This window comes from Notolabrus celidotus, chromosome 3, assembly GCF_009762535.1.
Source record: "Notolabrus celidotus isolate fNotCel1 chromosome 3, fNotCel1.pri, whole genome shotgun sequence".
Classification (NCBI taxonomy): Eukaryota; Metazoa; Chordata; class Actinopteri; order Labriformes; family Labridae; genus Notolabrus; species Notolabrus celidotus.
The window spans coordinates 8,212,378-8,239,649 of record NC_048274.1 but is presented as its reverse complement, the minus strand read 5'-3'; the positions used below and the strand labels follow the sequence as shown (position 1 = coordinate 8,239,649).

Below are 27,272 nucleotides of genomic sequence, written 5' to 3'. Positions count from 1 at the left end.
CATCCTCTTCTTGAAGGAGAAGAAGAGAGAGCGGTTGTTGTTGAAGGAGAAGAAGAGAGAGTGGTTGTTGTTCAAGGAGAAGAGAGCGTTTTTTTGTTGATGGAGAAGAAGAAAGAACGGTTGCTGCTGAAGGAGAAAAGAGAGATCGGTTGTCGTTGATGGACAAGGAGAGCTGTTGTTTTTGAAGGAGAAGAAAAGAGAGAGAAGAAGACTTTCTTTTATATGATGTCATCGTCTTCTTACTGCCATTATTATTATCATAATTTTTTTAGGTACCATAAATACAAGCTAAATAAAATGTCTGGATGTCTCCCTCAGCAGGTATTGAAAGCCAACGCAAATAGGTGAGTTTTTAACAAGGATTTGAAACTCTGGATGGTCTGTGTGTTCCTGATATTTAGAGGCAGACTGTTCCACAGTGTGGAAGCAGACACCTCAAAGGCTCGGTCACCTCTAGTTCTCAGCCTGGATCTTGGCACATCAAAAAGCATCTGGTGAGTTGCAGTTGCAAACACTCACACAGGTATGATGTAAACTTCTAAAAACCAACATCAAAGTCTTGAGCTGGATCCTGAAACTGACAGGAAGCCAGTGAAGAGAAGCCAGTCAGCTGGTGTGCAGCTGCATTATGAATTTGCTGGAAGTGACGCAGAGATGGCTGACCTACACTGAAACACAAAGAACTGGAATAATCCAGGTGAGAAGTGATGATCATGTGAATGATCATCTCAAATTCATTAGAGTGACGTTAGGCTTTTACTTTTCCCAGAAATCTCAACTGAAAGAAGCTCATCTTTATAACGGAGAAACTGTGTTCCTTTTGTTTCACCTTATTTCTTTTACAGCTTTTTATTGTTTCTTTCCTTGTATTGCTTTAATCGTCTTTCTTTGATCTTAGGTCATATTGTTGGGTTCTTGTGTTGCCTGGGTTCTTCTTTTTGTGTTGGTTGCTTGTGATGACGGGTTAAATTGTTGTTTGGGTCCTCTTTGTGTTTGCGTTCTTGTTGTTTGAGTTAAATTGTCGTTCAAGCTCTTTTTGTTGTTGGGTTCATACGTTAATCAATCAATCTTTATTTATAAAGCGCCAAATCCCAACAAATGTTATCCTCAGACTCTTTCCAGACAGAGCAGGTCTAGACTGTACTCTATGTTCTATTATTAAGAAGGACCCATCATCAAGACAGGATAAGATCCAGTCCCATCTTACAGACAGGACTCAGTCTGATCTCATCTTAATCCACCATGAGCAGAGCACTTTGCAGCATTTAGCAAGTTACAGTGGCAAGGACAAACTTCCTTTAACAGGCAGAAACCTCCAGCAGGACCAGACTCATGTTAGACACACATCTGCTGAGACCGAGTTGGAGAGATGGATAGAGGGAGATGAAGAGAGAGAGAGATGATAGTGGTGAGACGGATAGTAGTAGTTGTAGCAGCTGGAGTCTGATGATCATGAAATTATCTTTGTAAAATACATCCAGTTAATTCTGGTCATGTAAATTATTTAGGCTGAAACCTCGAGCAGAACCAGACATCTGCTGAGACTTTTAGCAGTTGAGCTCCCTAACAAAGTAATGTTTTGTATTTCTTATCTTAATATCATTTCACACACGCACACTTCTCCAGATTAACAGGCAGATACCTCGAGCAGAACCAGACTCATGTTAGACACACATCTGTTGAGACCGAGTTGGGGAGAGGGATAGAGGGAGATCAATCAATCAATCAATCAATCTTTATTTGTATAGCGCAAAATCACAACAAACGTCATCTCAGGATGCTTTTACAAACATAGGAGGTCTAGACCACTCTATGTCAAATTATGAACAGAGACCCAACTTCAAGACAGGGTAAGACTCAGTCTGACCCCACCTTAATCCATCATGCACATTGCACATCGCAGTATTTAGTTAGTTACAGTGGCGAGGAAAAACTTCCTTTTAACAGGCAGAAACCTCAGGCAGAACCAGACTCATGTTAGACAGCCATCATGCCTCGACTGAGTTGGGTCTGGAAAGACAGATAGAGGGGAGTAAGAGAGAGAGGTGATAGTGATGAGACGAGTAGTAGAAGCTGTTGCCGCTGAAGTCCAGTACGTCCGTATCAGCTGGAGTCCAGAACGTCTGCAGCAGGAGGACGTCTACAGCAGCTCAGAGGAATCTACGAGACAATGGAGCTCAGGGACTCCAGAAAGGTCTATGGTTAGTAATTTTAATAGGACAGGCAGAGTTAAAGTAAGTGATGAAGGGGTTGGGGGCAGGGGGGGAGCTAGGATGAAGAGAGAGATGGTAGTGAAAGTTATGTACGCAATGTCAGTTGAGCACTTTGTAAACCATTGTTTTGATAACATGCTATATAAATAAAGTTATAATTGTTACTCTCTCCTGCATGGTCCTCTAAATAAAGCCTGAAAATATAACTTTAAAAAAGGAGCTCATTGCCATTCTTACTCCTAAATCTCACCTTAATCTTATTGATTGTGCAATACACTTAAACATTAAGAGTTTCTTTTGCTGTATGAAAGTTTGTAGGACTTTTACAAAGTGAGAAAAAACTGAAGTGGTTTAGAGAAGTAAATTAATGAACTTGTCCAACACTGGAGCAGGAACTGTAAATGAAAATACTTGATAATAAATTGTGATTAAACACAGATATGATACACGCCTTTAATCTCCAGTTTAAAGAATATTCATGTCAGGTCTCTGGAATCTGAGTTCACTTATATGTCTCGAAGGTTAATATTTACTCATATAATGTAGTCAATAAAAGCGGGGGTGACACAGGAAATGGCATTTCATTGGTGCATATGATCAGAGCTCAAGCCTCTGGTGTTCATAGATAAGTTCATAGGAAGGAGTATGTGTTGCAATCAACAGGAAAGAGAGAGAGAGAGAGAGAGAGAGAGAGAGAGAGAGAGAGAGAGAGATTGTTCTTATAACATCAAGATCAAGTAGGCACTCCTTTTCTCTTTCTCTCCTGCTCTGTATCTCCAACACACACAAGGCAAATAAAAGGTAAGAATTGCACTTTTCTTAATTAACATCTAAATCACGTGAAGCATCTTTTTAAATCTGGTTTTAAAAAAATGAGTCTTTGTAAGTTTGTGACTTCCTTTTTAATGTACAGATATTAGAAAGCTGGACTTTAATGTGCACATGTGCCATCAGTCAGTAACTTTGGCACAGGTTAGAGCTGCTACCGTGTGGAGGGTGAGCAGTGAAGGTGTGTTCATTAACACAGGAGTCCTAGCCTGCATGATGTTCTCATTCCATCTGCACACAACCAGGCCTGCTGTACAAGTACATTCAGGCAGAGCCCTGAGGCAGTGGAGGAAGATATAACAGATTCCTTTCTTTGTAATCATTACTGCTAATACAACACCTGACACAAGAGAAGTGTGCGTGTGCCATGATATTAAGATAAGAAATACAAAAGATTACTTTGTAAGGGAGCTCAACTGTTAACAGTCTCAGCAGATGTCTGGTTCTGCTTTAGGTTTCTGCCTAAATAATTTACATCACCAGAATTAACTGTATATATTTTACAAATTAATTTAATGATCAGACTCCAGCTGCTACAACTACTACTATCCGTCTCAACACTCTCTCTTCATCTTCCTCTATCCCTCTCTCCAACTCGGTCTCAGCAGATGTGTGTCTAACATGAGTCTGGTCCTGCTGGAGGTTTCTGCGTGTTAAAGTTTGTCCTTGCCACTGTAACTTGCTAAATGCTGCAAAGTGCTCTGCTCAAGGTGGATTAAGATGAGATCAGACTGAGTCCTGTCTGTAAGATGGGACTGGATCTTATCCTGTCTTGATGTTGGGTCTTTGTTAATGAAAGAGCATAGAGTACGGTCTAGACCTGCTCTGTTTGGAAAGAGTCTGAAGTTAACATTTGTTGGGATTTGGCACTTTATAAAAAAGATTGATTGATGTTGGTGAGTTTTAATTAGCTGCCACATGGATTCTGCACATTTAAAATCCCCATTAGTGACCTTTCTTTCTGTGCTTCAAGTAACCACCCACCTGTTGAAATCAAATCTCTCTTCTCTCCTGTGTTTCAGCTCTGCCATGAATGCAACACAGTTTCCCGTCCATGCGGGGAACCAGCAGATAACTGGATCCAACAGCTCCAGCAGCTCGTGTCGAGATGAGGTGGAGAGAGGAATACAGATCACAGTAACTGTTATCATCTTCGTGGTGAGAAATCTTGCAGACATCAAACACTCCCATTACACATTAAGATGAAACCCTTAGGCCTATCAATTATTCATAGTATGGCACTATAATAGCTGGTTGTAGTGTTTTGGAGGCACAAACACAACATTTGGCTTGAGTGACTATTTAATCAATATTACTCTCTTGTCTGTTTGGAAATATTATATTATTAAATGTAAAACTGTTAAAGTCTTTTATTGACTTGTACTTCCCGTCCCTCAGGTGGGCATACCTCTGAACCTGCTCGTGGTCTGGGCTCTCGGGATGCGGGGTCAGCGTCACCTGGTCCGCAGAGGCAGCAACGGGGAGACGCGCGCAGCCAGCAGCTTCCGAATCTACGTGCTGAACCTGGCCTTTGCCGACCTGGTGCTGCTCCTGCGTACCCCCCTCATGTTAGGCTATCTGGCCCACAACTGCAGCTGGCCTTTCAGCCGCGGTTTCTGCCAGCTGGTCATGTTCCTGCGAGGCCTGGGCTTATACGCCTCCGCTTTCCTCCTGTGTGCTGTGGCGCTGGAGCGATGCCTGTGTCTGCTGAGGCCTGTGTGGGCTCGACTGCGCCGTCCTTACTGGGCCGTTCCTCTGGCCTGTACCATCATATGGCTGATAGCTATTGCCTTGTCTGTCCCGTACTTCTACAGTGCTGACTTGCTGGAATGGAATGGGTCTCATCACTGCTTGGAAAGCATCAAGTTTGACATGGCATTGTTTGTCACAGAAAGTGTAGCCGGGTTCATCCTGCCCTTGTTGGTGTTTTTGGGAAGTAACATGGCTGTTTTACTCACTCTGCAGCAGTCAATGCCGCAAACACCAACTTCCTCAACCCCTTCAACTGCCCGCAGAATGACCAGGATGTACCATGTGATGTTTTCCACCATGCTCCTCTTCCTCACTTGCTGGGTGCCATATTTTGTCTGCCGGTTCGTGCTTGCCTTGTCTGAAGGCCGTCCTGCGCAGCTTAATGCAGCACGTCGTGGCGCATACATTGCCCTGTTCCTGGTGTACGTGAAGTGTGCTCTCAACCCGGTGCTGTACGTGTTCGCTGCCCGGGGCTTGAGCCATGCCATCAAAGCTTCTCTGATCTCCACCATTGAACGACTTTTCAATGATGACTCCACAGAGTCCATACGACGAAAGTCGATCAAGAACTCACTTAAAAATTCACAGATATAAGCGAGAGATTGACACTTCCACATGTTATCACTCATATCTAAGCTTTAATGTGACTCAGAACACATCACCCTGAATGTCACAAGACGGCTACACAGGGAGGAAAAGATTGCAAAAAGAAACTCCAGCGAAAGTTGCCTAACTTAATGTAACACATTTGCCTTTTCTTTTGCTGAGTCCTAATTAAGAAGGACAAATGCCAACACAAAACCACCTGCTATATACTACCTACAAAGTTAGTATGCAGTACGTACTTCATACTACATACTGTGTTTGAAGGTAGTATGGAGTATGGCTGTTTTTGAAACTGCCTACTATACTACAAGTGATGAGTGGTGAGTACTGATGTGGCCAAAATTCAGTATGTAGTATGTGAACAAGAGCAGAATCTGCAGTATGCCAAAACTACCCGGATGTCGGACTGATTCAGGAAAGTGTCTCAGTCTGCAGCGGACCAGTCTCCCTCTAGTACTGTTTCCCAAAATGCACAACGCTAACATTCTCCTTCTTTTATTCCATAATATAGGACGGGGGCCCTCCGTTTTTAGGTGCTGGGAAAATCATTAAATTCCATATAAACACTTCTTAACTTTTTAAATCATAAGTGATGTTAAAGAAGCAGTTTCTCTATCAGCTGGGTCGTTGTTTACTTCCACTTTCTGAAACTGGTAATCCAGCGACTCCTAACTCGGCATCCTGCAGACAAGATCCAAAAGAACAGTCGTACTAGTACATACTACCTTCAAACCAAGCAGCAACTTCCGGTCTAAAAATGATTTTTTTCTAACGCGGCAATTTCAAAGATATTGAGATTACTAGTCTTCCAATGAGAGGCACAGCTGACTGCGGGAACGCTGCAGCTGTTGGCTAGGAGGCTCAAACTCCGCCTCTTTACGTCACACTGGCTCGACAGAAGCAATATGGCTCCCGCCGACGATTGGTCTCAAAACAGCGCTTCAGAAACAAATGGGTGACGTCACGGATACTACGTCCATATTTTATACAGGCTATGCTTCAAACGCAGTACGTACTGCATACGACGTTTGAAGTTAGTATGTAGCTGGCGTATTCAAAAACAGCCAGATACTGAGAAATGTTCAGAATCAGTGCTACATCCGGTAGTTTTGGCATACTGCAGATTTTGCTCTTGTTCACATACCGCATACTGTCTTTTAGCCAAATCAATACGCACTGCTAGTATAGGAGGCAGTTTGGAAAGCAGCCTTTTTGCATAATTGTAAAAATGACAATTAGATTCTTAGTTTCTTGTATATATGTGAATACAGGTACCTTTCTCTGCTTCCCCGAATGTCAATTCTCTTACAGGAGATCCCTGGTTGGCTTGAAAAAGTGTCATTAAAGACTGTTTAAGGAGCTGAAAGTGCGTTAGAAAAACACAACTGTGATCTGAAACAAGGAATATTAAAGCACAGCAATGAGAACAGAAACATCTCAACAAACACAGCAGCAGCTGTGTTTCTTTTACAAGCAGTCAAGAACAACAAGATGCATGGACGCAGGTGTCATCGGTAGGAGTAGATGACTGTGGAGTCCAAAAATGCTGCGACTGTTGCGGCACGCTTAAGGCAGGGTAATAAAAATTAATTCATGAATCATCTTGTCGACATACGAGTGGGCAGGAGGAAACACCTTAATGAGAGAGAGAGACAATACGCCAAAGTCAACACAGTGTCATTCCCTGGCCGAAGGGCAACTGTTGTGCTGATATCTTCTTTAATAAGCATCGTTAAGCTTTCATGTGCTGTCTCACTAAGGAGCTGTGATAGTTAGATCTATATAAACCGTGACTCAGGACTTAAACAGGTCTGGATTATAAGTAAACTGTGCTGAACCTATGAATGTATGTGTGTCTCTGAGAGGACTGAAGCAACAACATCCTGAACAGGAAGTACAAATGTTGCAAAATCATTATATAATACTGAATGTACGGTGCTTTAATATTGCATGTTGTTTATGAAAGTACATCTTTCATTTGTTGTTGACGACCAAAGGGATGAAACCGTAACCAAGATTAGCACTTTACATTTATTTCGCCTGCATTAAAACATAAATAAAAATTCTCAACTCTTCAAAGGTTGTGTGTTTATTTACAGCTGATGATGCAGAAACATTTTAGAGTTGTTTACAAATTTAAATGGGAAGCATGTTAATTAAAGACAACCAGGTAGTCTCTGTTTGCAGGAACAATATTTACGTTTAAAAACAGAAGCATTCACAGCACAACATTTAGTTCTATTTTTATTCTAATAGGTGATTAAATGCTGTAAAATGCTGAAGGGTCACATTAGAGTCAAACTATTAATATGCATATCCCATAACCCCAGCGTCCATGGTTTCATTCTGTGTGTCAGACACTTCCTTTTTCCCCTCGTTACCCGTTGACCCTCTAATCTGTCTGTTTCCAAGAAAAATACAAACATAGAAGAAAAATGAACTTCTGCAACACTTACTTCTCAATTTTTCCTCCTCATTTCTTTAAAACAGAACTATGATTGGAAACGCTCTGATGCCACAAACAGTGGTTACACATCCTGTCTGAAAACAATTACTGCAGGTGAACCAGGAAGCACAAAAGTGGAACTGAGTATTATTTAGTAATGTCCCCCCCAACTCGAAGCCTCACTGTGCTCTCACTTCTCACATCTGCAGTCTTTCATTTTTATTTTACAGATCTGTGTGAGAGAGGAGGTTTAGCAAAGTCCAGTCTGAGCAAGGTGCACTATTGTTTCAGCTAATGCATGTTGAGAATCAGGTCTGCATGTTTGTGTGGCTGCAGCAGCACCTGGGTGTCCTGGACGGCAAGCAATTTCTGCAGGTTTTTTGAAGGCTACTGTGCAGCGGTCTCAGTCTCCCTTTCTGATGTGATTTTTCTCCCCAGCTCCTGAGGAAGACAAAATCACAAAATAAATTCTGCTTCCAGTAATTACAAAGTAAGACAGTTCTGTGTATCTTTCAGTGTAACCAAAACAAAGCGTAGTCCTTTTGCCAATGAAATCAGATTAGACAACACAGAACCACAGAAGTCAAGTTCTCTTTCGTAAGAAGACAGATTTCCATATTTTTTCACAATATTACAAAGAAGTTGCACAACTGGTAGCATGTTTCAACTTTCCTGTTTCATCAAAGAGGAAATGTCGACTCAGATGTTTTGACCACATCTTATTCACAAAAGCGATAACGAAAATGAGCCTTTAATAGTGAAAACTATTGTGCAAAAGGGACGAGTCCTGCAGACACAATGATGCGAAAGTGTTGAGTTCACCCCTCCTGCTCACCTCTAATGTGGATCCACCTTTGCATGTGGGGAGAGGGGGGAGATTTAGAACAGTTTGTTCAGCTAGCTGTAAAATCTGTGAGAAAAAAGGAGAAAACAGAGTGTAAATGTATCTTTATCTCTTGATCTAATAGTTGAGGTTCAGCGATCAAGAAAACACCCGATCTGCAAACCACTGCTTACATTGTGTGAAGGGTATTATGCTGCACGTGTCATCATGTTGTTGAAGAGGTGTGCAGATTGAGCAGGCTGATATTTGTGTGGAGAGATGTTGTCTACCTCTTCTTATTCTGGGTCATCTCAAGTCTGTTGTGTTGAAACCTTTTCATTGCATACAATTTTAAAAGATGCAGATAATTGGGACATACTACTTCGTCCTCACACTTTAACCCTCTTTTTCAAGATCTTTTGCAGTCTGCAGCACAAAAACTTAACATTTCTGGGGCGCTTGAGGCCTAGCGGTCTAAGCCCCCCTCATACAGAGGTTATAGACCTCAACACAGAGGTTGCCGGTTCAATTCCAGGCCATGACCACTTCCTGCATGTCTTCCCCTACTCTCCTCACGTTTCCTGTCTCTCTACAGCTTTCCTATCTAATAAAGGCAAAAGTCCAAAAAATATAACTTAAAAAAAACCTTAATATTTCTAAAATAGGATTTCCTTTGAGATATAAAACTCAGCCTGTAAAGACTGTTTCTGACATGTCTCTGTTGTTATTTTTTAGCTCTGCGTAGGATAAATGCAGCAAAGCAGAAATATCAGGATGTACCACTACACTTGTTTGCATTAAGTAGTATGCAGAAAAAGATGCGTCAGATAAAAATTCATGCTCACTCTTTTTCTTTTTCTGCTACTTAGTTTGGAAATATTGATTGTTGGAAGAAAGCCCTTTACAAGCATGACTCAACACGGACGAAGAAACTAATCAACAACAACAAATGTGTGAGTGTTTCCGACCTCTTGAGCTTTCTCCTCCTCTTCCTCCACCCCGTCTCTCAGCATGCTGCACGTGTGCTGTAAAGAGACAATCTGCTCCTCCGTTTTCTCCAGAGCGCTCACCACAGCGCACAAATCTTCCTGCAAACACAAACAATTAAAAAACATATGCACTTACGAAGGATGTCTGTTTATTTTTTAAGATTAACAGCTGCAACAAGATACATTTCTTTCATCATTTGTAATCTTTTTTTTGGAATTGTATTTATTTATTCATTTTTACATCAGAAACTTGAGCAATAAATCAAATGTTAAAACTCTTTCAGATGAGATATTATCAATGACTCATTGGTTAACACTGAATGTGTTTCAGTACTAGCTGTGATATAAATATAATCAGCTCTGTTTCACACCTCCAGCCTGCTCAGGGTCTTCTTTCCGACCACGGACTTCTTTGACTCCTCCTGCTGTTTCTGAGAAGATCGCTCAAAACATTTCTGTTTGCTCGCTGGAACTTTGAGCTGTGCACAATGAGCAAGAAACCTGCAATTTTTTAGGGGAAGAGATCAGCAAAAAAGGCTGATTATAGCCATCTTTTATGTTCTAATATAATATTTCTAACCCTTCTTTATTCTATTTGTGTTTTTCATCTTGTCACACATGAGCTTTGATGTTTATACGGACTTAATGCAGTAGTAGTAGTGTGTTCATTTTTGCACATAAATGCATGAGTGACAAATATCAGCTTTCCTTAGTTTATTATTTGACAGGCATGGTCTTCAACAACCCAGAAGACTAGCTTCAGAAAACATGTTATTTTAATATTCTCCATGACTCAAACACACCAAAGATAACTTGTGGGAAAAAATACAAAACCTTCTTAACTTTGCAACATCAATTACATATGTGTTTGTTATATGATGTACTGCTTATTATTCCTCACCTGGTTTTCATTGTGTTCAGATGTTCCTGGCTCTCTTTCTTCTCTGTCCGCTTCAAGGCAAGAGTTGCTCTGTAAAAACAAAAAAATTAAACAGTTGAATACAAAGCTGATTTTAACTGGACATCCACAATATATGCCATGCCTCTTTTTTTCATCAATGTTTTTTGTTCCTGACTGCTGATTTTGTAAGCAACAGCACCAAGATCGAAAAGTGCCCGATGGCATGCCACTCCAAAACTAGTTGCCTGCCGCATCTGTGTCACGCCGTATGTCGTGACTAGTGGCCTGCCAGTCGTCTCAGTGCCTACAGTGTGTGCCCGTTGAGAAATGAGCTATCCAGACTACTCGTCTTTTGTACCAGGCTGTAAACATGTTTATTTCTGCTGTAAAGATCGTCTTTTTTGAATTGGTGTGTATGTGGTTTCCAGTACTTCCGGAGCCAGCCTCAAGCGGATCCTTGATGAACTGCAGGTTTTAGCACTTCTGCATTGGACTCACATTTTTAGACCGGAGGTTGCCGCTTGTATAAAACATATGAAACTCAAGCCAAAGAATAAACCTTTGGTTTATGTATATCACGTTGTTGTGCTTGCTGTCAACACTGATTTAAAACAATTGTAGGCTATATAATTACAGCGTAAAGCAAGACAACTGGTGATTATTTTTATATTCATCATGGGGCTAGAGCATTAGGGTGTGACAGTCTGAAACTAGCCTTTCCCTGTGGAGGCACCGAGACGACTGGCAGGCCACTGAGGACCAGCATATGCCAGCAGCTCCCTTGTGGCAGACCACTTGCTATGGAGTGACATGCCTTAGGACACTTTTGGATCTCGCTGTCACTTTCAAGTCTGTTAAAGTAGTGGCCACTCAGTGTCTAGAGTTAAAACAACAAGAGCAGATCAGGTAAAACAAACTACAGTGTTTTTCTTTTAAACTTACAGGATTGATAAGTCCATGATGTTCCCCAGAGCAGCGATGGAGGCTCCTGTCATCACCTTCCAGTTTTCTTGACCTTTGAGTTGTTTATTTGGGACTGATGGTGAACCTTTAGCTGAAAACATAAGTAACAAAAAGAGTAGTTTGTTTCTCTTGTGGTCCCTGACAGCAGAATCAAAACATTAGACAACTATGGAGGTAGGAATACATGCTGAAGCCAACCTTTCCTCTTCTGTGCCTGCTTTGAGAGGGGTTTGTCATTGATTTTATCACCAGGCTCCAAGCCCTGTAATTATTAAAGAAATGTAAGATTCCCACATTCATACAGCAGTAACACAATATGTCAATGTTAGCTGTAGAATAAGCTCTTTATCTTACCTGGCTGCTAGCTTTCTTCTTCGTCTGTTCAACCTTTTTCTTGCTCTTCAGGTTCGGTGTTTTGGACGCAGCTCGGCTAGAACCTCGTACAGGCTTCATGTTTGCTGACTTAATGATAGAGTAATATTATTAATAAATATATAGACAAGTTAAGACATTCAAACCTCAAATTTAACTCCTAAGTGTGCGTATAAACCGGTATAAACTCGGCGGAAGAGCTCATTTTCGCGCGGCTGTTTTCGAACGCTTCAGACGGAGTATACAGTGCGCATGCGTTTAAGTTGTGAAGATATACCCTGGGTTTTGCTTGCCAGGGAGCTTCTTCCTGATGACGAGGAATTACATCGTAAATCAAACGCGCGATAGAGATGACTCCAATTTCATTACGTGAAGCAATTTTATGTATGTGTTAAATATTAAATTAAATATAGATCTGTCTTGCTGAACAGGAAAATGACCCCAGCGTTCGAATGAAAATGATACCTGTGAGATTAAACACAGGGCATATAAATCTTGCATAGGATGTAAATTTAAGAGTTACCTTTTTTTAATCTAGTTTTTAACTAGGATTAATTTCCTTAGACCTGGGCTGCATTATTACCATTATTACCAGTGTTTTAGCATATTTATTTACCTATTTTATTTTTAGTCTGTCTTCTTTTTATAAACTATTTTAATTAATGTGGTATTTTTATTTGTTCTATTTAATTGATTTATTTTATTTTATTAATTTATTTTATTTTTATTTTTATTGTTCTTGTTTTAGACTTGAATCGTTTTGCCTATTTCTGTTATTTTCTCTGTCTCTGTTCTTTAGGGCTGCATGCTTGAATGTATGAAAGGTGATGTATAAATAAAAATGAGTTGAGTTCAAGCTGCAGTATGATTGGAACCTTTTAAGAATGATTGTTTTGTATACTTCACATTGTATTTAACAAAAGCATGTTTCCATTAGCCTATTTTGAATCGTGATGCATGATATTGAACTGTTGTAAAGAAACTGAAACAGTTTCGTTGCAGCTTTATTTTTCAGGCAGAAAGTCTATCAGACATCCAACTGAATATTTGTTTTAATTTGTTTGACATCTTTTTATGACAAGAAACAATAACTTATAAGACAACAACACTTGAGCCGACAAGTGAAACATGAATATTTATTATAGTTAGAAAAACATCAACAACAATGGAAAAAAAAAGATTTCCAGATGTGACTGAAAGTAAAACGGTTTCAAATTATGGTTGCTTCTCAAACGGTGTAGCCTGGATGCTGTTCCAGTATCACACTGCACTGATTTTAGTCCCTCAGGTCCGTCACACTCTCCCTGGGAGGTGAAATTTGCCTGTAAAGCGTCCATTATAGCACACGTCAAAGGGGCTGAGCACCTTCCTGATACCCAGCATGTTGCCTCGTGCTATCTTTTTGAAGGTCCAAGGGTTCTGGTTGTTTTCTTCCATGTCAGTCTGCTTCTTGTGCAGAGCTGCGAGGCTCTCTCTGCTCACAACCTGGATTAAATGAAATATAATCATTAAAAAAGGGAACTACTTCGTTTTTAAAAAGTATTATATTCAAAACATTTACTTTGAGATAACTGCAATTATTATTATTTCACTGTATCTGTCCTCTCACCTTGGCAGGGAACGGTAGCTTTTTTGCTACTTCAATCAAGATGTGCTCAATCTCCCCCAGCTCCACCTTTCCTCCCACCTCCACAATTAAACGTCCGTAGCGGATCGGTGTCACATAGTGGTCAATGGCTCCCTTGCCCCCACCCATGCGTTGACCCAGACCTTTGCGTGTGATTGGCTTATAAGGACCGTTGATGCGCCAGCGGGCAAAGGTTGTGCGGGAATCCATCTTGCGGTTGATGGTGAGGCGCATCATCTCTATGTGACCCCAATGAAGGTAGCCTCCTCCCAAAGCCTGAGCGTCAGAGAGAGAGATACAGAAATCAGAAGAGACACTTTTTGTGAGTCTGTAATGGAAACCATGTCTATGCATTTGGTTATATTTCATTAAAGGAAGACTTTGAGTTTTGTTAATGTTAACATTATGTGTTTCGCAATGCACAGCTACAGAAAATTGAATACAACATTCAGAATCTGCAGGTATCTTCATTCTTGCTGAACATCAGCATTTACTCACCACTATAGCATACTGTCCTGTTGTAAAGGTATTTGCTGCGTTAGCTGGTCCCTGGATGTCCTGTAGATTTTTCATCTCCTTCTTGGCCTTTTTAAAGTTTGGTACTTTGTTCACAAACTTTAGTTTTGGTTTCTCTGGCAACACCACATCTTCAGGGGGACAAAACAAGAGTGAAGAGTCATAAAAAACATTTATCAGACAGCACTTCTTGATAAAGATTCAAAGATTAGACCAAGGGAAGAGGCTGGTGAAACTGTTAACAGTGTTATTTCTTTCCCCAATTCTCCCTCTCTGCTGTATATGTGCATACATTAATTCAGTCAATCAATTAAGCTTTATTTATAGACCACCTTTCATACAAATCAAATGTAATTCAAAGTGCTTAACAGTGATTGAAAAATATTAAAAATCAATATATAATGACTAAATATAAAACAGAAATGGATTTAGAAGAAGACTAATGCACACCAATAGCAATACATTGCAAAGTTTATATATCTGTTATATCTGCTATATTTGATTTTACTTCACTTTTATCATTATTATTATTATCATTATTTTATTTTATTTTTTTACTATGCAAGTACATTATTGTATTCTCGTATCCAGTGTTGTAAGCTGCTGGAACACACAAATATCCCCCAATGGGGGGTCAATAAAGATCATCTAATTTAACCTAATCTTATCTAATCTAATCTAATCTATATAAATAAACAACAAAGGGAAATAGTTTAAAAGTAAGTAAATGAAAGATAAATCATAAACAGTTAAAAAGTTTTTTTTTTAAAAGTAATACAAAAATATTTAATTCTAAGACAAATAAAAGCACTAAAATAGCATCAAATTAGTAGATAATAATACAAATTTAAGAGTTCAAATTAATGAAACAATAGAAAAATAAAATAAATATAAAATTACACTGAAATGATTAATTATATGAAACCGTAAAAAAAATGACAGAAAAGCCAGACTAAATAGATAAGTATTTAATTTACTTTTAAAAAGTCTAAATATCCCTGCCTCCTGTTGAGCAATCTCATTCGTTAAGTCACAAATAAAACATGTAGGAAAAAATTCATAGATAAAAAATAATGACATAATGATGATGGGAATATTTACCACTAAAGTCTGGAGGTATGTCATAAGTCCTAAGTCCAGCAGTAAGGATCTTCAGATGGCTGTGCAGAGGACCTGTGGGGCAAACAATAGAAAACAAGTCTTTTCGTTGATGACTGTAAAAATTAATCCTAATGTATAACTTTTATGTATTATAGTTTCTCTCAGTGTAAATGAATGTCTTCTCAAGGTAAACAGCAGCAGGAGAAAGCCTTGAGTGAGCTTTATTTATGTTTAAAGTGATTCAGAAGCGAAATGTTTTATTAAATAACTGCGTACAAAATAAAGTCAGAAAACGACAAACAGTGCTGATCTCTATTTCTAACATTAAAGTCACTTTACGTTAACGTTAGCTAACTTGTTACCTTGGTGACCGTGGGCTCTGCACGCACCGGTCAATCCTTCGACAGCAGCTTTAATGAAGGAGAGCATGATGTTCACCTTTACACTGACACTGTTATCAAACCTGTCTCCTAGTATGATCCATGTACGACCATTTAACAAGCTGAATTAGTTAATATATCATGGCCAACATGCTGAGAACAAGGTCGCTGCCATTACTGTGATGCCTTCTTCTTCTTCTTCTGGTAAACATCGTCTGGGTGCATTACCGCCACCTACTGGTCTGGAGTGTGGATCGGAAAATACATTCTCTAACTGGAAAAGAGAAGTAAACACAAGTAAATAAATCGATCAAGACATCTATAAAATAAAAAAAGGTCGGAAGAAGGATTTTAAATTATGTACTGGATTTTATGGGGGGGCAATATAAAGTAATTTCAGGACCACTATGAATTATCTTTACTATTGTAGTTTAAAGTTGTCATATAACATTTGCTTTATTTAGGAAAATTCAGACAAAAACTAAATAGTGACACTGAGGAACAAAAGGTGATGGATATATATTTTTTATCATTAGACCTACTTTTGCTTAAAAACAGGTCAAACCAAACCAGAGACCTTATGATACTTTTTAACTGCTAACTTTTGTCTCTCATACAGTTCGATTCTCGGTCTAACTCGCTGTACGCCGTTGGGACTAAAGAGAGGAATGGATCCCTGATATAATATCAGCTGCAGATGTTCCCTCTTGTGGGACTTGATCAGAATCCAGATGGCCTTCTGGGGAGAGAGGAGACAGCATGGAGTCCCCTGAGAATGTGGAAATACACCTTTAGTTTTCATGTCAGCTGTGTTTTACCAGCACTTCATCAGATTCAAAGAGCATAAGTGTCCAACACCATGTTGCAACTAAGATGTTTGTGTTCACTTGTTTGTTTATGTATCTTCAGGGAGGTGTCTCTGTTTTATGGTCTGTTTGGAGGCAGCAATTTGTGTTTCTGATATTCAGCAAGTGTGACAAAACAGAACTCTTTGTAATACATACAGTTATGCTTTATGTGAACTCATCCAGACTCAGCCTGTTACTCATGTTCAGGAAGTATCAGTAAGCATAAACAGCAGAATAATAAATATATAGGATGAGGACAAAGTAGAGGGAATTTTATGACAACAGTTTATTGTAAAAACTTAGCACAGACATGATATACATTAACTGTATCTCTCTTCTGGTATGCTCTTCTTTTCCATGGGAAACATCACAACAACACTGCATTTTTGAAAACACAAGTTAAATAAATAAAGGGTTTTTTATCAATTATCACACCTCATCTTTCAGACTTTAGAGTTGCAATAAGTAACATATAAAACATTGTGGACAAACATGTTTCCAGAATTTAAACAAATGCTGTAAATAAAGTCGATTCAAGGCCTTAACAAAGCTAATGTAACTGTGTTGGATGTTCTATTTATTTAAATTTCACTTTTGATTTGATCTAACACAGATGTCAGGGTAAACAAAGTTCTTGTGTACTCATGGTTTTTTTTTAACGCTGTTAAGTTGTCTTGTAAACAAAGTTTCAGTTCAGACTCAAACACCAAACAGACAACAATCTGTGTATCCTGGAGGTACAACAGACGATCCCTTCAGCAGGAAACATTCGCAGAACCAGTTTTGAACCAACATTGTTTACATCAATGTTTACAAGCCTGCAGTCTTATCGACCACTATGTAAATCAAAGAAAAAGATTAAAACCTCTACATGTAGCTTGAGGGCAAAAATGTAAGACTAGTATGTTTTTTTAAATCCTTTTCCATCTGGAGGGAAACAAAAAACACAAAGGACCCAAATGTGGGACACTTCAATACCTCAAAATGTTCTGTTGATTTAAGTCTCAGTTTCTTTTTTAGCAGATCGTTTACTGGAGGGTCCACTCAGCGAGAAGTCCTCATGGCTGAACAGCTGCACTGTGCAGATGTTGGCTCTAAATTCCATGGTAGAGGAGATCATATTTGGTAATATTTTGAGGATCTATTGGACTCTGAACAATCATCTTTCCACGCATGGCTCCTCTGTAAATGACTTCAATCAGATCCATGAAATCCTGCTTGGTCTTGAAGCTGCCAACAAACTTGGTGTGATCTGGAGAGCTGAAAGATAAAACAATGGAAACCAGGTCAATCTTACTGCCACAGTGTTCCTGAGGGGTTATCTTTTACTTTGCATGTTTACTCTGCATGTTTGTGTGCATTAAATCTGGATCTTGGGGAAACAACTGAGATGAGTTCATCATCAAGGAAAATGGAGTGAAAATAAAAATGTATGAATACATGTCTACATAGGGCTTTCTTTCTACCCTTACTTATGTTATTAATTTCACTGTATTCATTTTAATTTATTTATTTTTTCAATTTTTCAATCAAATACTGATGACTGAGAAAACAAACAGCAGAGCATGGAATAAAAAGAAGCCAATTCAAACCCCCTCTTTGCAATATTATCACAAGGAGAGTCGTAACTCAACTCAACTTAATATAGCACCTTTCATACATAAAACATGCAGCCCAAAGTGCTTCACAGAATAACAGAGAGACAGAAAACAACAGCAATGGTAAAATTATAAAAGGCATGATTATAAATAAAATACTTAAAAATAAAATAAAATCAATACAGTAAAATTAATAAAGTAAGTAATAGTGGAAAGAAAAGTTAAAAATAAGGTAGCGTTAACAAGATCAGATAAATACTAGAAATACATAGATGAATACATATTTAAATAAGATAAATAGATGTTTAATCAATTATTAAAATAATAATACAAATAATAATAATAATAATAATGCAGTCCAGGGCCAAAGATAAATTACTCCAACTTAAAAGCTTGATTAAAAAGGTAAGTCATAAGTTCACTTTTATAAACACCCAGAGAGAGTAAGAATTATATACATATAAATGTCAGCTGTAGCATGTAGTTATCTTTATGAACTCACCCATAATCCACCTTCATGTGCTGCCCGTTGAAAAAGAAAACAGTGGAGGGGATGAAACTGATGTCAAAGTATCTTGTGTAGATGGGAGCTTTATCCACATCCACGATATAAATTGAGGCCATGTTACTCAGGTCATGTGCAGTTTTTGACAGCTAGGGAAAAACAGAAAAAGACAAATTAAATTTTAAAAAGTAGAGACACTGTTATGAATGCTAGTTACATTATTAGCATCATCGGTTCTGCTTACAATCTCATCTAGATGGAGACAAACTGAATCTTCATCCCTCCCGAACCTCAAAACTACGACTTTCTCCGCTACTCCTTTTATAACTTCATCTATATCTTTTTTAGAATTCAATTTGGGCAAAAAACAAACTCATTTTCGATGCTAACACGTTAGCTTCCTTGTTGTACTACGAAACGGAAATGACGACACCAACTTGTACGGTTAAAAAAAGTGTCCGTTAAGAAACATCCGGAAATTAACATTCGTGTAGAAACGCCTTTAAGCATCATATTGACTTGTTCTTGTAAACAAAACACTCTTAATAATCAAATCAACTCACATATATTTTAAAGGTTGGCTACTTGAAAATTATAAACTGATATAGCTGCGTCATTGAATCATTGAATGAATTACTGTTTCAGTACGACCACTTATAGTGTGACACCGTGTTACAACGTGACCTTCCTCCAATATTTGACAAGCATGGAAGCAGAGCTAAGTGAACACAACTTCTGGATTAGGAGACACAAGAAGATGTGACTTGTAACTTCATCGTGGCAGCGAAACGGAGATAAATCAAGTTATAGGAGTTTATGTTCTGTTGAAATTAATAGAGATATAGACCTGCAGTGGCTGCCCACGCTTCCTGGTGTTTACTACATTTGAGACAACTGCACTTTTAAAAAAATCATTGCAATGTTGCGCCTCTTCGCTAACCAGGGTTTGTATGAACTCTGGAGGTGCAGTCATCATGTAGCAGCCTGTGTTACCAAGAGGAGAGCTTTGAGCCTGATCAGCAGCGCCGGTCAGCAGCACCGACCACACATCCTGGGTCGAGGCTTCAGTACCGGGTTCCCAGTGTGGAAAGATGCTCTACAGCCACAAATGGACAAATCAGAGGAATTGGACACAGTAGATCTGGACAAATGGAAATCAGTAATGAGGTCTCAAGCTGCATCAGGAGAGAAAGTCAATGAAGAAGATGAAGCAAGTGATGATGATGGAAGTCAGGTACCAGGAGGTGATTCAAACTTAAGCTCTTCACTGGAGGCAACTCGGGAAATGGTGACAATGTGGCGTGAAGCTGGTAAACTGGTACCTCAGGAGATAAATGATGAAGAGGTTAAGATTTTGGCAGAGCTCACCACCAAGTCCGCCAGGAAGAAGTACCTGAAGTACCTGGCTATCAAGGAGGGCCACAAAAGGGCCAATAAAGAGAAGAAGCTAAAGAAGAAGGCAGAAAAGGAAGCCTTTAAGGAGCAGAAGAAAGAGCAGGACGATGAAGAAGACGATCATACAGCTTGGAATCTTAGAAGGACGTTCATCCGCAAGTACTGGGACCGCTCCCTGGACCAGGTTCTGGCCTGGAGAAGCGCCCAGGCCATGATGTTTGATCAGCCTCTGGTGTTTGACATGAGCTACGCCACCAGCATGACCAGGCGGGAGGTGGAGAACACTGTGTCCCAGCTTATGGAGGTGGAAGGGAGGAACCGACGTGCCACCGAGCCCTTTCACCTCCACTATTGCAACCTGCAGAAGGACGGGGCCTACATGCAGGAGCTGCTCAAACGATACGGAGCTGAGAGGTTGGACCGCCTGCTCATCACCACCACTGACCGCCACCATGTCGACATGTTCCCCCACGAGCAGCTTGTGTACCTGACTGCAGACTCTCCTAATGTTCTCCGCAAGTTTGACCACTCCAAGGTCTACATCATCGGGGCTTTGGTGGACCGGTCAATCCAGTCTGGCTTATCTTTAGCCAACGCCAAGCGCCTGAAGCTGGCCACTGCACGGTTACCCCTGGATGAGTTCCTCCACTGGGACATCGGAGCCAAAAATCTGACTCTGGACCAGATGATCCGCATCATGCTCACCATGAAGGATACAGGGAAGTGGGAGGAGGCGCTGCAGTTTGTGCCTCAGAGGAAGCACGATGGATTCCATCAACAGAGGACACAGAAAGTGACGACCGATTACACTGTCAGAGGAGTGTCACTTCATGGATACAGGCAAGGTGAGGACCGGCCAGTCAGACCTAGAAGTGACGGTCCAAGCTTTCAGCGGTCTTATAAAGACGATGGACTGAGCAAAGTACGGACATCTTTAAAGAACAGCATGGAGAGGGGGAAAGGTGCAGGCAGGGGCAGGGTATGGTGGGATAAGGAATGAAGTAAATATGTAATCTTGTAATATTGACATCTTTCTGCTCACCATCAGAGACAAGTGGTGAATAAAATGTTATTGACTCTCTTTGATACTTTTTTTTGTCTGAATTCCTACAGAGAAATATACAAAAAAAGGACAAGAAACATTCATTTTAAAAAGGCAGAAACTGTTTTGGTCTTTATTTTGGTCTGTCATGAAAAAAATCATCGTCACAACATTTCCATGCCGCTGAAACAAACCAAAATATTATACGGCTTGATTTTAGAGAAATGCAAAGAGGCATGTGAGTTATAATTTAATCAGAGGAAAGAGCAAAAAAAAAAGGAAATATTTTCAAAATTTTAAATCACAGGATGACTATAATCAGATTTTTAAAAATCTCAATTTTAAATGTTTTTTTAAAAATGTTCGAAAAATGTTTTATTTTTCTTTCAACATCAAAAAAGTTCAATCTTTTGTAAATAACAGGACATGTACAGTTTATATATGTGTGTGTATTAATCAGAGCTGTCCTTGAACAGTGTTGCTCTATAATAACATTGCACCACCAAAAGAAAATCAGATCTGAATCTGTCAGTGCAGCGATAAACCAAATATATTAATACAATGTTTTAAAACACAGTTGTTGGAGTCATTCCAGCTTAGGAGGAGGCGTCGTCTCTAGTGTTTATTTTACACTCATTGTGCACATGTGCAAACAGCTTATCTCTTTTTTGCCTCAGGTTTCAACTTTACTCTTTCGGGCCTGTTTGTTCTGTTTTCACATATTTACTACAAGATTGCTTCAGTAAACTTTGAGAACCCTATCCCAATATTCAAGTTTGAATAAGCAAACACACTCACAGTGTCAGCTCAGCAACTTTAACTCTCCCTGACCACACCCAGGCAATAAATAGCACCGTACATGGTTACGACCAGGCTGTAGTGTCCCTGAAATGCATTTCATCACTTTCGCATCAGAATTCATGAACGGGTCGCTCCTTTGTTTTTCAAAGTTCATGAGAAAAAAAACAGCTTGACAAAAAAATTTAAAACCCATTCTTCAAAAATGTAGAAATGCAATAATCAGGTCTGCTGCATGAAAAAGTCTTCTTGTGCAGGTAACATGATGTTCACTTGAGAAGTCAGATTAAATAAAGCAGCGTTATCCTCCAGGCTGCTCTACTGCTCGGTCATCAGTCATTCATAATGCGCTTTGATGCTTCACCGTGTCAGATTATCTGACCTCACAGCACCAGGATGTCTCCAGAGCAGCGCTCGCAGCAGTTGAAGGTAATGTTTTCGTAGCGGGTGTAGGGGTGAAACCGGCCGATGCTCTTCTTGTTGCTGAGGAAGTTTGAGGCGGGGGAGTCGATGAGCGGAGGATCTGTCTTGTTGTCTGAGCAGGAAATTGGATCTAAAATCTTCAGCACCTAAAACGAACAGAACACACATTCATAAACTTTTAGATTTATTTCAGAATAAAATTTAGAGAAAGCACATATTTATGAAAATGACATCTTACCTTCTCAGCCATCTTCTCAGCTGGTGTGCTGCAGAGCTGCTCAGCTGGTGTGCTGCTGCTCTTCACTAAACTGCTGCTGCTGCTGGTGTTACCCAGCAGGTGGGAGTTGATGGCATCTGCCAGCTTGTAATTGGCGACAGCAAGCTCTCCTGTGCTGTGAGGCTGTGCACTTGGGTAGTACGTCTGCTGTCTGCCCCACTGCAGAGACACCAGCAGCTGCTCCAGGGATCTGACGGCAGAACAACAAGAAACATCAGGGTTTAGACTCTGTGGGACGATATACTGCATGGCTTCACAAACTCTCTGGACATTTAGCTACAGCCCTACATTTTTTATAGTCATTAAAGATTTGTGTTATCTTTCAGAAGGCTTGGATGTAATGTAGATTTATTTTTTGGGGTTGTGAGCTAAGACATCATTATTTAGTAATAATGGATTAGAGGTTATGTTACCTGTGAGTGAGCACCATGTCTCTAGAGAACTCGTCTCTCTCTAACAGCAGGTCCTGGATGGCTCCTTGTGCCTCTCTGGTCTGTCTCTGCAGAGCTGCTCTGGCATTCGTCAGCTCCTCGGCCATGACTCTGAAGAAACAACATGCAAGAGTTTATTCCTCATAATAACAGTCTTTAAGTTCTCCCTGACAGATTTCTGCATAGATTGAATTATCTAAATCGTATATTTCTACAATGGATTTGAAACATATTTGAAACTGAGAGCCGTAGAGCATGTCCCAAATAAGACATCCCATATATTTGATCTTCTGTATTTCATACCTGCTGGCCAGGAACTTGCTCCTCCAAACGTCACACTGGATACTCATCCGCTCCAGCTGCTCGGCAGTGTGCGACAGACAGCGACCCAGAGCCTCGTTCTCCAGGATCAGCTGGTTCTTCTCCCGAGACATCCGCTCAAAGTGGTACTGAAGGTCATCACCCACTGACGCCACAAGCAGCTTCTTCAGTTCGCGGTTCACCTGGAACAAGAAAAATATATATGGTGTCATCTTTGCAAAGTCTTCTTAACGAGACAATCATTAAACCTCGCTGTATCACATACAAACAGGATATTAAAATTAAACCTTCTTATGTTCAATAGAGAAACTAATTTATGATGTTGCATACTGCTGTACTATTAACAATACCTTCTTCATGATTTGATCGGTGAAACAGAAAAACCTGACCTATAAAAATCTAATGTCTTTGTTGTATTGGGGCCGTACCTCAGTCTGCACTCGGAGCTGATTGGAGAGACCCTCTTTATCCTGCAGCAGCCTGCGTTCAGAGTTCTGCAGCTTCTCCAGCTGAACTCTCCAGTCCTCGAACAGAGGCAGCGACGGGGAGCCCTGCTCCTCATTCTGTTGCCCGGCCTCTCCTTTCCCCTCAGCTGGTCCTGTTCGGGTAGTCCGGATAATAGCAGAGCGAGGGACCATGATCCTTACTGCCTCCACCTCTGTGCAGGCCTCTCGGCTCACCTTGCCAAGGTGGAGCACGCCAAGCGGCTGCGGTGCAACAGGGGGAGCAGGGTGACTGGATTTAGGACTGTGTTTGGGGCTTGCCACTTTGAGGAGGGGGACTGCAGCTGGACCTGGAGGCAGTGTGTCCGTCTTAACCTCCAAGACGGCCTGCGGTTTTTCAGTTTCCATGCCATCACCGGCCCCTCGAACAGGCACTCTGGCCAAGCCTGTAAGAAATAACACAGACAAAGTTCACACTTCAATTACAAGTGAATATTTCTAAATGCATGCATGAATACTCCTAAACCACATTGAAGATTGAGAAGTTCAACTTTTATTTAATGGGTAATTTAAAACATAATGTGTGACACTAGTGAGCTTCTGCCTGGTCTTGTAACGCAAAGAAAACAGCTGATTTGAAAACTTCCAGGTGTGATAATGCAGAAGATATGGCATTGATTGTTGCACAATGTTATAAAGACCGGTCCAAGCTGGTGCAATCGGGTTTGTCTTTTCTTTCCATCAGATAGTTCTTGGTTTACTCTGATTTTTCCATGCTTACACTGTAGTATTAAACACAAGGGGATTTAAATTATTCCCTTATTGAAAGGTGTAGGCCAGCCCTATTCAAATAGCGGCCCACAGGCCACATGCAGCCCAAAAGCAACCCTTGAGTGATTGTGACTTGGGTCCGGCAAGAAAAACACCTTTTACTAACAATGACAAGTGCTGCTCTTTTATTGTGTTTATGCCCTTTTGGATGTGGCAATATGTCAATAAACATCCAGTGTGTTTGTTATCTTATCTTTCTGTTTTTCTTTTAAATGGTTAACTTTTTTTGAGCCCAGCTCATGTCCTTAGTCTGAAAATCTGGCCCGACCAAATATTAAATTGAATAGCCCTGGTGTAGGCAAACTGCAATTATGTAACTGCATGTAGAATTTAACGGTGAATATAAATGCAAAAAGTCACAAATTCTGAAAATCAAGTGATCAGTTAAGATGCTTTGTTTTGAAGCTAATGAATTGGAGCTGTAATGAAACACAGTCAGGGTCAGCCAAAGTATTATCAGCATATACAAGCTGATTTTGTGATCCTGATAGCAAAAAACATGTTTTTCCTTTATGGTTTGTAAGAAACTAATGTTTATAAATGTACAGAATAAACAGGAAATGGAGGCACAAATGTGTGTAGGTGTAAATAAAGACAACTTCTCAAAAGAAACATGTCAAGTCAATGTGTCATACCAACTATCAATCATTGTGTTCACATGTCTGAACTGGTGGAAACAACTGCTGACAGCAAACAATGGAAACACCTCTCACCTCTCACAGCAGCCGTCATGGTGGACGTGGTGTTAAGTTGTGAGGGAAGTCTGTTGTTCTAGCTCAGGCTCATGTGTATCTTCGTCCTGTAACATGAAACACAGAGATTTGTTGTTGACATCCGTGTCATTCAGTGTTCTGATAAAGCCGCCAGTCAATGATCAGGTTTAACAGCTGAGGCTCAGATAACGAAGGTAGCTGATAACAGATAACATGCTAATGCTGTTTGAGTGGCGCTCCTAAAAAGAAGTAACAGTAAGTTACAGACACATTTGCGCTCTCGGGAACATTTAGAATGACAGTATAAATATGAATCTATATAATTCAGATTAATTTAGACAAACTGTTAGGTAACATACCGGTTAACGACGGTTCAATCCTCTTGTTTGTTTCACTGAAAGAATCACAAGACGTTTTTTTGTCACCGGAAACAGTTGGCGTCCGACGCGTTGGGGATTTCTTCTTCTTCTTCTTTGTAGTTTATTGTTGGTGGCGGTTGGCAAACCGGCTTAGGCGCACTACCGCCACCAACTGGACTGGATGAGGAAGAGGAGACTTTAGGCAGTAGAAATAATGAAATTGTTAAATTAAATCAAACAAACAACTAAATAAACAAAATAAAAAAAAATAAAAAAAATAAAAACATTGAAATGAAATAAAATAAAATAGAATAAAAATGTCTTTTAAATTAAATTAAATTAAATTATAAAAATCATTAAAATTTAAATTAAAAAAAAAGATTTTGGAGCAATTTTCTTTTTTTTACTTATATTTTATTTGCTTTTCTTGATGAGGTTACATCAAAATAAACACATTAAAGGCCCTGTGAGGAGTTTTGAACTGGCTGAGAAACAGACTGAAAATGATACCGATGCCTCTTTATGACCTTAAATAGCAAACAAGACCATCAGCAGCAACACTGACACCTTTTCTGTTGTCATTTTTAATGCCTGAAACTGCCCTGAGGCGGTAGGTGCCAGACCAGATGATGGACATCTCGCTTCAGAAACAGCCTTTATTTTAATGTTTCAGGGAAAATAATCACGTTGCCTTATAAAGTTGACTGTTAAAAGACAGCAGGATTTGTTGAAAACACTACTTTTGCATGGAGAGGACAAGAGATTAGAGGTATCACTTTGTCCACAATGGGGCACCAGAATCAATACAAAACAAAAGTTCCTCACAGCAGCTTTAAGCAAACAGAAGTCAGTTTAGCCTCCTTTAAAATAGTCCATTCTCTTCAGATTTTTTGATTTGTCATAAAGTCAGTCCACTTTTTCAATTTTCCTTGGCAGGCAGATTGTGGAAGTCTTTAAATTGTGTGTAAAGTTCTCCATATCGTGTGGTTTTTCTACAATGTCCAACTAGTTTCTCTGAGTGGGGGGGTCCTCAAAAGGCTTTTTTTTAACGTTGAAAAAAGTCACTGATAAGTCCCTGGTCGATTCTGAATCCATATCCATAACCATGTTTCGAACAGTCATTTTCAAAATGTCTAAAGTTAAAGGTGACATATCATGCAAAATCGACTTTTTAATGGTCCTCTACCTGAAATATGTTTCCCTGGCATGTCTACAAACCCCCCAAAAATGAAAAAAATCCATTCTGCCCCTGTTTTGATTTCTCCACCTTTCTGTAAATGTGTGCTGAAACGAGCCGTTTCAGACTTCTGTTTTTTTGTTACGTCACAACAATATCCGGTCTGTAACGGAGTCAGAGCTCGGAGCTTGTTCAGCCCATAGACTGTATAAAATACAACTCAACTCTCCTCTGTTTTTAATTACCTGTACACATGTGTGCTAACAAGGAGCTTAGGAGGGAGGCATGCTAGTTGTAGGCTGTCTTAATAAACACAGAGGTCGGTATACTCCCCACGTCTGCAAAACAACAAGATACAGTAAATCTGTGACCAATCCTTCAGAAAGGTCCTGCTGCCCTTCTGGTAGAGGTCGGTTTTACTTCCCACGTCTGAAGATTTGAAGATCTAGTGGATGATTTTTATTTATCATGGATAAGTGCTAGCACTAGTTAGCATAGCCACATAGCTACATGTTAGTAGCTGTGTACCAAGACACATGTCTACATACTGACAAATAAAACAACAAGAAACACAAAATCTGTGACCAATCGTTC

General features: G+C 39.9%; 6 protein-coding genes and 1 long non-coding RNA gene across 7 annotated transcripts; 3 read left to right on the top strand and 4 right to left on the bottom strand.

The window, feature by feature from the left end:
- Window positions 1–2,923: 2,923 nt before the first annotated feature.
- On the top strand, window positions 2,924–7,478 carry LOC117810211 (C5a anaphylatoxin chemotactic receptor 1). Its single transcript, XM_034679908.1, has 3 exons — window positions 2,924–3,014; window positions 4,064–4,199; window positions 4,440–7,478. The coding sequence occupies exons 2-3, from the start codon at window positions 4,071–4,073 to the stop codon at window positions 5,385–5,387; spliced, it is 1,077 nt and encodes a 358-aa protein (XP_034535799.1). The 5' UTR covers window positions 2,924–3,014; window positions 4,064–4,070; the 3' UTR covers window positions 5,388–7,478.
- On the bottom strand, window positions 7,412–12,148 carry LOC117810212 (centromere protein Q). Its single transcript, XM_034679909.1, has 8 exons — window positions 11,876–12,148; window positions 11,720–11,783; window positions 11,501–11,612; window positions 10,559–10,627; window positions 10,029–10,158; window positions 9,637–9,756; window positions 8,681–8,755; window positions 7,412–8,286 (listed from the first exon to the last, which is right to left on the bottom strand). The coding sequence occupies exons 1-8, from the start codon at window positions 11,972–11,974 to the stop codon at window positions 8,233–8,235; spliced, it is 723 nt and encodes a 240-aa protein (XP_034535800.1). The 5' UTR covers window positions 11,975–12,148; the 3' UTR covers window positions 7,412–8,232.
- Window positions 12,149–13,015: 867 nt separating this feature from the next.
- Window positions 13,016–15,737, bottom strand: mrpl16 (mitochondrial ribosomal protein L16). The gene is made up of 5 exons (XM_034679921.1): window positions 15,500–15,737; window positions 15,138–15,209; window positions 14,019–14,167; window positions 13,503–13,796; window positions 13,016–13,378 (listed from the first exon to the last, which is right to left on the bottom strand). Exons 1-5 carry the CDS (start codon window positions 15,564–15,566, stop codon window positions 13,187–13,189), a joined length of 774 nt encoding a protein of 257 aa, XP_034535812.1. The 5' UTR covers window positions 15,567–15,737; the 3' UTR covers window positions 13,016–13,186.
- Window positions 15,428–17,146, top strand: LOC117810225. The gene is made up of 2 exons (XR_004630738.1): window positions 15,428–15,814; window positions 16,137–17,146. It is a non-coding gene; the product is annotated as an uncharacterized LOC117810225 (long non-coding RNA).
- txnl4b (thioredoxin-like 4B) lies at window positions 16,628–18,922 on the bottom strand. Its single transcript, XM_034679927.1, has 3 exons — window positions 18,713–18,922; window positions 18,466–18,617; window positions 16,628–17,625 (listed from the first exon to the last, which is right to left on the bottom strand). Exons 2-3 carry the CDS (start codon window positions 18,585–18,587, stop codon window positions 17,460–17,462), a joined length of 288 nt encoding a protein of 95 aa, XP_034535818.1. The 5' UTR covers window positions 18,588–18,617; window positions 18,713–18,922; the 3' UTR covers window positions 16,628–17,459.
- Window positions 18,923–19,121: 199 nt separating this feature from the next.
- Window positions 19,122–20,944, top strand: trmt10c (tRNA methyltransferase 10C, mitochondrial RNase P subunit). The gene has a single exon (XM_034679919.1). It carries the CDS (start codon window positions 19,388–19,390, stop codon window positions 20,861–20,863), a length of 1,476 nt encoding a protein of 491 aa, XP_034535810.1. The 5' UTR covers window positions 19,122–19,387; the 3' UTR covers window positions 20,864–20,944.
- A 65-nt stretch (window positions 20,945–21,009) lies between these two features.
- On the bottom strand, window positions 21,010–25,641 carry blzf1 (basic leucine zipper nuclear factor 1). The gene is made up of 7 exons (XM_034679920.1): window positions 25,502–25,641; window positions 25,143–25,228; window positions 23,584–24,044; window positions 23,138–23,337; window positions 22,817–22,945; window positions 22,365–22,593; window positions 21,010–22,272 (listed from the first exon to the last, which is right to left on the bottom strand). The coding sequence occupies exons 2-7, from the start codon at window positions 25,159–25,161 to the stop codon at window positions 22,087–22,089; spliced, it is 1,224 nt and encodes a 407-aa protein (XP_034535811.1). The 5' UTR covers window positions 25,162–25,228; window positions 25,502–25,641; the 3' UTR covers window positions 21,010–22,086.
- Between the last annotated feature and the right edge of the window lie 1,631 nt (window positions 25,642–27,272).

Coding starts and splice junctions, on each gene's coding strand:
- LOC117810211 (XM_034679908.1), top strand. CDS start 4,071: ATGAATGCAACACAGTTTCCCGTCCATGCGGGGAACCAGCAGATAACT. Junction 4,200..4,439: donor TAACTGTTATCATCTTCGTG/GTGAGAAATCTT, acceptor CCCGTCCCTCAG/GTGGGCATACCTCTGAACCT.
- LOC117810212 (XM_034679909.1), bottom strand. CDS start 11,974: ATGAAGCCTGTACGAGGTTCTAGCCGAGCTGCGTCCAAAACACCGAAC. Junction 8,756..9,636: donor AGGAGGAGAAAGCTCAAGAG/GTCGGAAACACT, acceptor TTTTTCTCACAG/ATTTTACAGCTAGCTGAACA. Junction 8,287..8,680: donor AAGGTGGATCCACATTAGAG/GTGAGCAGGAGG, acceptor TGTCTTCCTCAG/GAGCTGGGGAGAAAAATCAC.
- mrpl16 (XM_034679921.1), bottom strand. CDS start 15,566: ATGCTCTCCTTCATTAAAGCTGCTGTCGAAGGATTGACCGGTGCGTGC. Junction 14,168..15,137: donor CATACCTCCAGACTTTAGTG/GTAAATATTCCC, acceptor GTCCCCCTGAAG/ATGTGGTGTTGCCAGAGAAA. Junction 13,379..13,502: donor AGCTACCGTTCCCTGCCAAG/GTGAGAGGACAG, acceptor CATTTAATCCAG/GTTGTGAGCAGAGAGAGCCT.
- txnl4b (XM_034679927.1), bottom strand. CDS start 18,587: ATGGCCTCAATTTATATCGTGGATGTGGATAAAGCTCCCATCTACACA. Junction 17,626..18,465: donor CACATGAAGGTGGATTATGG/GTGAGTTCATAA, acceptor TTTATCTTTCAG/CTCTCCAGATCACACCAAGT.
- trmt10c (XM_034679919.1), top strand. CDS start 19,388: ATGTTGCGCCTCTTCGCTAACCAGGGTTTGTATGAACTCTGGAGGTGC.
- blzf1 (XM_034679920.1), bottom strand. Junction 22,594..22,816: donor GACATGGTGCTCACTCACAG/GTAACATAACCT, acceptor TTCTGCCGTCAG/ATCCCTGGAGCAGCTGCTGG. Junction 22,273..22,364: donor CTGAGAAGATGGCTGAGAAG/GTAAGATGTCAT, acceptor TGTTCGTTTTAG/GTGCTGAAGATTTTAGATCC.